Raw genomic sequence first — 5664 nt, forward strand, 5'->3', positions numbered from 1 at the left:
ACCCCTAGCTACATGTACCTACAGTGTCTGTCTCCTAACCCCTAGCTACATGTACATACAGTGTCTGTCTCCTAACCCCTAGCTACATGTACCTACAGTGTCTGTCTCCTAACCCCTAGCTACATGTACCTACAGTGTCTGTCTCCTAACCCCTAGCTACATGTACATAGTGTCTGTCTCCTAACCCCTATCTACATGTACACTAACCCCTAGCTACATGTACCTACAGTGTCTGTCTCCTAACCCCTAGCTACATGTACCTACAGTGTCTACCAGTGTCTGTCTCCTAACCCCTAGCTACATGTACCTACAGTGTCTGTCTCCTAACCCCTAGCTACATGTACCTACAGTGTCTGTCTCCTAACCCCTAGCTACATGTACCTACAGTGTCTGTCTCCTAACCCCTAGCTACATGTACCTACAGTGTCTGTCTCCTAACCCCTAGCTACATGTACCTACAGTGTCTGTCTCCTAACCCCTAGCTACATGTACATAGTGTCTGTCTCCTAACCCCTATCTACATGTACACTAACCCCTAGCTACATGTACCTACAGTGTCTGTCTCCTAACCCCTAGCTACATGTACCTACAGTGTGTCTGTCTCCTAGCCCCTAGCTACATGTACCTACAGTGTCATCTCCTCCTAGCTACATGTACATACAGCCTAACTCCTGGCATGTACCTGCCAGTGTCTGTCTCCTAACCCCAGCTGCATGTGCCTACAGTGTCTGTCTCCTAACCCCTAGCTACATGTACACTAACCCCCTAGCTACATGTACCTACAGTGTCTGTCTCCTAACCCCTAGCTTCATGTACATGTACCTACAGTGTCTGTCTCCTAACCCCTAGCTACATGTACCTACAGTGTCTGTCTCCTAACCCCCTAGCTACATGTACCTACAGTGTCTGTCTCCTAAACCCTGGTACGTATTGCATAGTAGTCTCCTAACCCCTAGCTACATGTACCTACAGTGTCTGTCTCCTAACCGCTAGCTACATGTACCTACAGTGTCTGTCTCCTAACCCCTAGCTACATATACACAGTGTCTGTCTCCTAACCCCTAGCTACATGTACACTAACCCCTAGCTACATGTACATACAGTGTCTGTCTCCTAACCCCTAGCTACATGTACATACAGTGTCTACCAGTGTCTGTCTCCTAACCCCTAGCTACATGTACCTACAGTGTCTGTCTCCTAACCCCTAGCTACATGTACCTACAGTGTCTGTCTCCTAACCCCTAGCTACATGTACCTACAGTGTCTGTCTCCTAACCCCTAGCTACATGTACCTACAGTGTCTGTCTCCTAACCCCTAGCTACATGTACCTACAGTGTCTGTCTCCTAACCCCTAGCTACATGTACCTACAGTGTCTGTCTCCTAACCCCTAGCTACATGTACCTACAGTGTCTGTCTCCTAACCCCTAGCTACATGTACCTACAGTGTCTGTCTCCTAACCCCTAGCTACATGTACCTACAGTGTCTGTCTCCTAACCCCTAGCTACATGTACATACAGTGTCTGTCTCCCCAGCTCCTAGCTACATGTACATGTGTCTACTGCATGTCTGCTCTCCTAACCCCTAGCCATGTTACCTGGTGTCTGTCTCCTAACCCCTAGCTACATGTGCAGTTCGTCTCCTAACCCCTACAGTGTCTGTCTCTAACCCTAGCTACATGTACATAGTGTCTGTCTCCTAACCCCTAGCTACATGTACCTACGGTGTCTGTCTCTAACCCCTAGCTACATGTACCAGTGTCTCCCCAACCCCTGGCTCTCAACAGTGTCTGTGCAACTGGCTACATGTGCATAGCGTCTCTCCCAGCCCCTAGCTACATGTACATAGTGTCTGTCTCCTAACCGCTAGCTACATGTACCTGATGTCTGGCATCTCCTAACCCCTGGCTACATATACACAGTGTCTGTCTCCTAACCCCTAGCTACATGTACACTAACCCCTAGCTACATGTACATACAGTGTCTGTCTCCTAACCCCTAGCTACATGTACATACAGTGTCTACCAGTGTCTGTCTCCTAACCCCTAGCTACATGTACCTACAGTGTCTGTCTCCTAACCCCTAGCTACATGTACCTCACAGTGTCTGTCTCCTAACCCCTAGCTACATGTACCTACAGTGTCTGTCTCCTAACCCCTAGCTACATGTACCTACAGTGTCTGTCTCCTAACCCCTAGCTACATGTACCTACAGTGTCTGTCTCCTAACCCCTAGCTACATGTACCTACAGTGTCTGTCTCCTAACCCCTAGCTACATGTACCTACAGTGTCTGTCTCCTAACCCCTAGCTACATGTACCTACAGTGTCTGTCTCCTAACCCCTAGCTACATGTACCTACAGTGTCTACCAGTGTCTTTCTCTGTAAATTTGGTACTGGCCCAGACCCAAAATGTAGCTTCTACAATATTGATATTAAATAGTGAACTGTCGGGTTGCAAGTTAAGCACTTCACTGTGCATGAGACAACTTAAACTTGAATTGTGCAAAACTGTAAGCCACCAGCAGGGGGTGTCTGAAACACGCCGAACAGCAGACGGATGGCAGATGAACTGTAGAGCAACATTTGCTGTGTGTGGTCCTTAACTCACACTCTTGTCTGTCTCTTGTCTCTCTCCTTACCAGAGCGGTTGATAACCAGGTGTACGTGGCCACGGCTTCCCCTGCCAGAGATGAGACAGCCTCCTACGTGGCCTGGGGTCACAGCACTGTTGTTAGTCCCTGGTGAGTACTAGACAGCCTAGGGTCACAGCACTGTTGTTAGTCCCTGGTGAGTACTAGACAGCCTGGGGTCAAAGCACTGTTGTTAGTCCCTGGTGAGTACTAGACAGCCTGGGGTCACAGCACTGTTGTTAGTCCCTGGTGAGTACTAGACAGCCTGGGGTCACAGCACTGTTGTTAGTCCCTGGTGAGTACTAGACAGCCTGGGGTCACAGCACTGTTGTTAGTCCCTGGTGAGTACTAGACAGCCTGGGGTCACAGCACTGTTGTTAGTCCCTGGTGAGTACTAGACAGCCTGGGGTCACAGCACTGTTGTTAGCCAGCACGTACTGTAGTGTGTGATGCCACATGCAGTGTCTGTAATCACACGGTAGTATCTTTTTCTGCGTTGTTGCCACAGAGACCAGTCCTGTCCTGTGTGCAGAATGTGTTTTATTGGATGTGTGATGTGATTGAACTCATTTCTAACAGTTATTTTATCATGACAGGGGAGAGGTGATATCTAAGGCAGGGTCTGAAGAGACTGTTGTTTACGCAGACATTGGTGAGTGGTACCGGAGTGGTTCAGTGTGATTGAGTGGTCTCTTTGTGAACCAGCACTACTATCCATTATCTAATGTGACTGTAGTTTGAGCCAGCACCATTATCCATTGTGACTAATGTAACTGTAGTTTGAGCCAGCACCATTATCCATTGTAACTAATGTAACTGTAGTTTGAGCCAGCACCATTATCCATTGTGACTCATGTGACTGTAGTTTGAGCCAGCACCATTATCCATTGTGACTAATGTGACTGTAGTTTGAGCCAGCACCATTATCCATTGTGACTAATGTAACTGTAGTTTGAGCCAGCACCATTATCCATTGTGACTAATGTAACTGTAGTTTGAGCCAGCACCATTATCCATTGTGACTAATGTAACTGTAGTTTGAGCCAGCACCATTATCCATTGTGACTAATGTAACTGTAGTTTGAGCCAGCACCATTATCCATTATGACTAATGTAACTGTAGTTTGAGCCAGCACCATTATCCATTGTGACTAATGTAACTGTAGTTTGAGCCAGCACCATTAGCCATTGTGACTAATGTAACTGTAGTTTCCTTGATCAGTGTCCTGACCTCTCCCTATGTGGTCTGTGTGTTTTTCAGACCTGCAGTATTTGGCCAACGTTCGTCAACAGATCCCCATCACAGCCCAACGCCGCACTGACCTCTACACTGTTAACGCAGTGCAGGAGGGATGACCTTTAACCCCTGAACCCTTAGCTATGAGGAACTGAGGCAATCAGTAGTTACAGTAAACAGACCTGTCTATTCTTGGTGAGAAATTGATAGCTGGAGAATGAGTGTTGGCTACACAGCTGTTTGTGCCAACAATACATGACTCCACTGTGACCGACAGTGGAGTAACAGTAGCAGCTGTGGAACCAGGAAATGTAGTCTGATTTTGAAGGTGCATGTAATAAAGTAGAATATCTTCGATGGAACCATTTTACACAAAGAGGATGTATGTCCTCTCTAATTTACACAAAGAGGATGTATGTCCTCTCTAATTTACACAAAGAGGATGAATGTCCTCTCTAATTTACACAAAGAGGATGTATGTCCTCTCTAATTTAAACAAAGAGGATGAATGTCCTCTCTAATTTACACAAAGAGGATGTATGTCCTCTCTAATTTACACAAAGAGGATGAATGTCCTCTCTAATTTACACAGAGGATGAATGTCCTCTCTAATTTACACAGAGGATGTATGTCCTCTCTAATTTACACAAAGAGGATGAATGTCCTCTCTAATTTACACAAAGAGGATGAATGTCCTCTCTAATTTACACAGAGGATGTATGTCCTCTCTAATTTACACAAAGAGGATGTATGTCCTCTCTAATTTACACAAAGAGGATGTATGTCCTCTCTAATTTACACAGAGGATGTATGTCCTCTCTAATTTACACAGAGGATGTATGTCCTCTCTAATTTACACAGAGGATGTATGTCCTCTCTAATTTACACAGAGGATGTATGTCCTCTCTAATTTACACAGAGGATGTATGTCCTCTCTAATTTACACAGAGGATGAATGTCCTCTCTAATTTACACAAAGAGGATGAATGTCCTCTCTAATTTAAACAAAGAGGATGTATGTCCTCTCTAATTTACACAGAGGATGTATGTCCTCTCTAATTTACACAGAGGATGTATGTCCTCTCTAATTTACACACAGAGGATGTATGTCCTCTCTAATTTACACACAGAGGATGTATGTCCTCTCTAATTTACACAGAGGATGAATGTCCTCTCTAATTTACACAGAGGATGTATGTCCTCTCTAATTTACACAGAGGATGTATGTCCTCTCTAATTTACACAGAGGATGAATGTCATCTCTAATTTAAACAAAGATTTATATTCTTAGTGTAACATGTCTCATCTGTTTTCAAATCTACATCCAGTTCAATTAAATTAATTTTTTCCAAGAAATACTCATTCTGTCTGCTCTGTTCTTGTTCTCTGATTTAGAAAGACCACCTGGTTTAAAACATCAGCTATTCTGAGCATCGCCAGTGGCTGTAGACAACCTGGTTTAAAACATCAGCTATTCTGAGCATCGCCAGTGGCTGTGGCTGTAGACAACCTGGTTTAAAACATCAGCTATTCTGAGCATCGCCAGTGGCTGTGGCTGTAGACAACCTGGTTTAAAACATCAGCTATTCTGAGCATCGCCAGTGGCTGTGGACCACCTGGTTTAAAACATCAGCTATTCTGAGCATCGCCAGTGGCTGTAGACCACCTGGTTTAAAACATCAGCTATTCTGAGCATCGCCAGTGGCTGTAGACCACCTGGTTTAAAACATCAGCTATTCTGAGCATCGCCAGTGGCTGTGGACCACCTGGTTTAAAACATCAGCTATTCTGAGCAT

The 5664-nt window shown here is 45.3% G+C and overlaps 1 protein-coding gene across 1 annotated transcript in view; it reads left to right on the forward strand.

The window, feature by feature from the left end:
* nit2 (nitrilase family, member 2) overlaps positions 1-5226 on the forward strand; it is a 69693-nt gene extending 64467 nt beyond the window's left edge. Inside the window, exons 8-10 of the mRNA XM_065016173.1 lie at positions 2644-2742; positions 3228-3283; positions 3893-5226. Coding sequence (XP_064872245.1) covers positions 2644-2742; positions 3228-3283; positions 3893-3987 — 250 coding nt within the window. The 3' untranslated portion in view covers positions 3988-5226. The remainder of the gene's footprint in view (positions 1-2643; positions 2743-3227; positions 3284-3892) is intronic.
* Positions 5227-5664: the final 438 nt, after the last annotated feature.

The sequence above is a fragment of the Oncorhynchus nerka genome, unplaced genomic scaffold (genome assembly GCF_034236695.1).
Source record: "Oncorhynchus nerka isolate Pitt River unplaced genomic scaffold, Oner_Uvic_2.0 unplaced_scaffold_1102, whole genome shotgun sequence".
Taxonomy (NCBI): Eukaryota; Metazoa; Chordata; class Actinopteri; order Salmoniformes; family Salmonidae; genus Oncorhynchus; species Oncorhynchus nerka.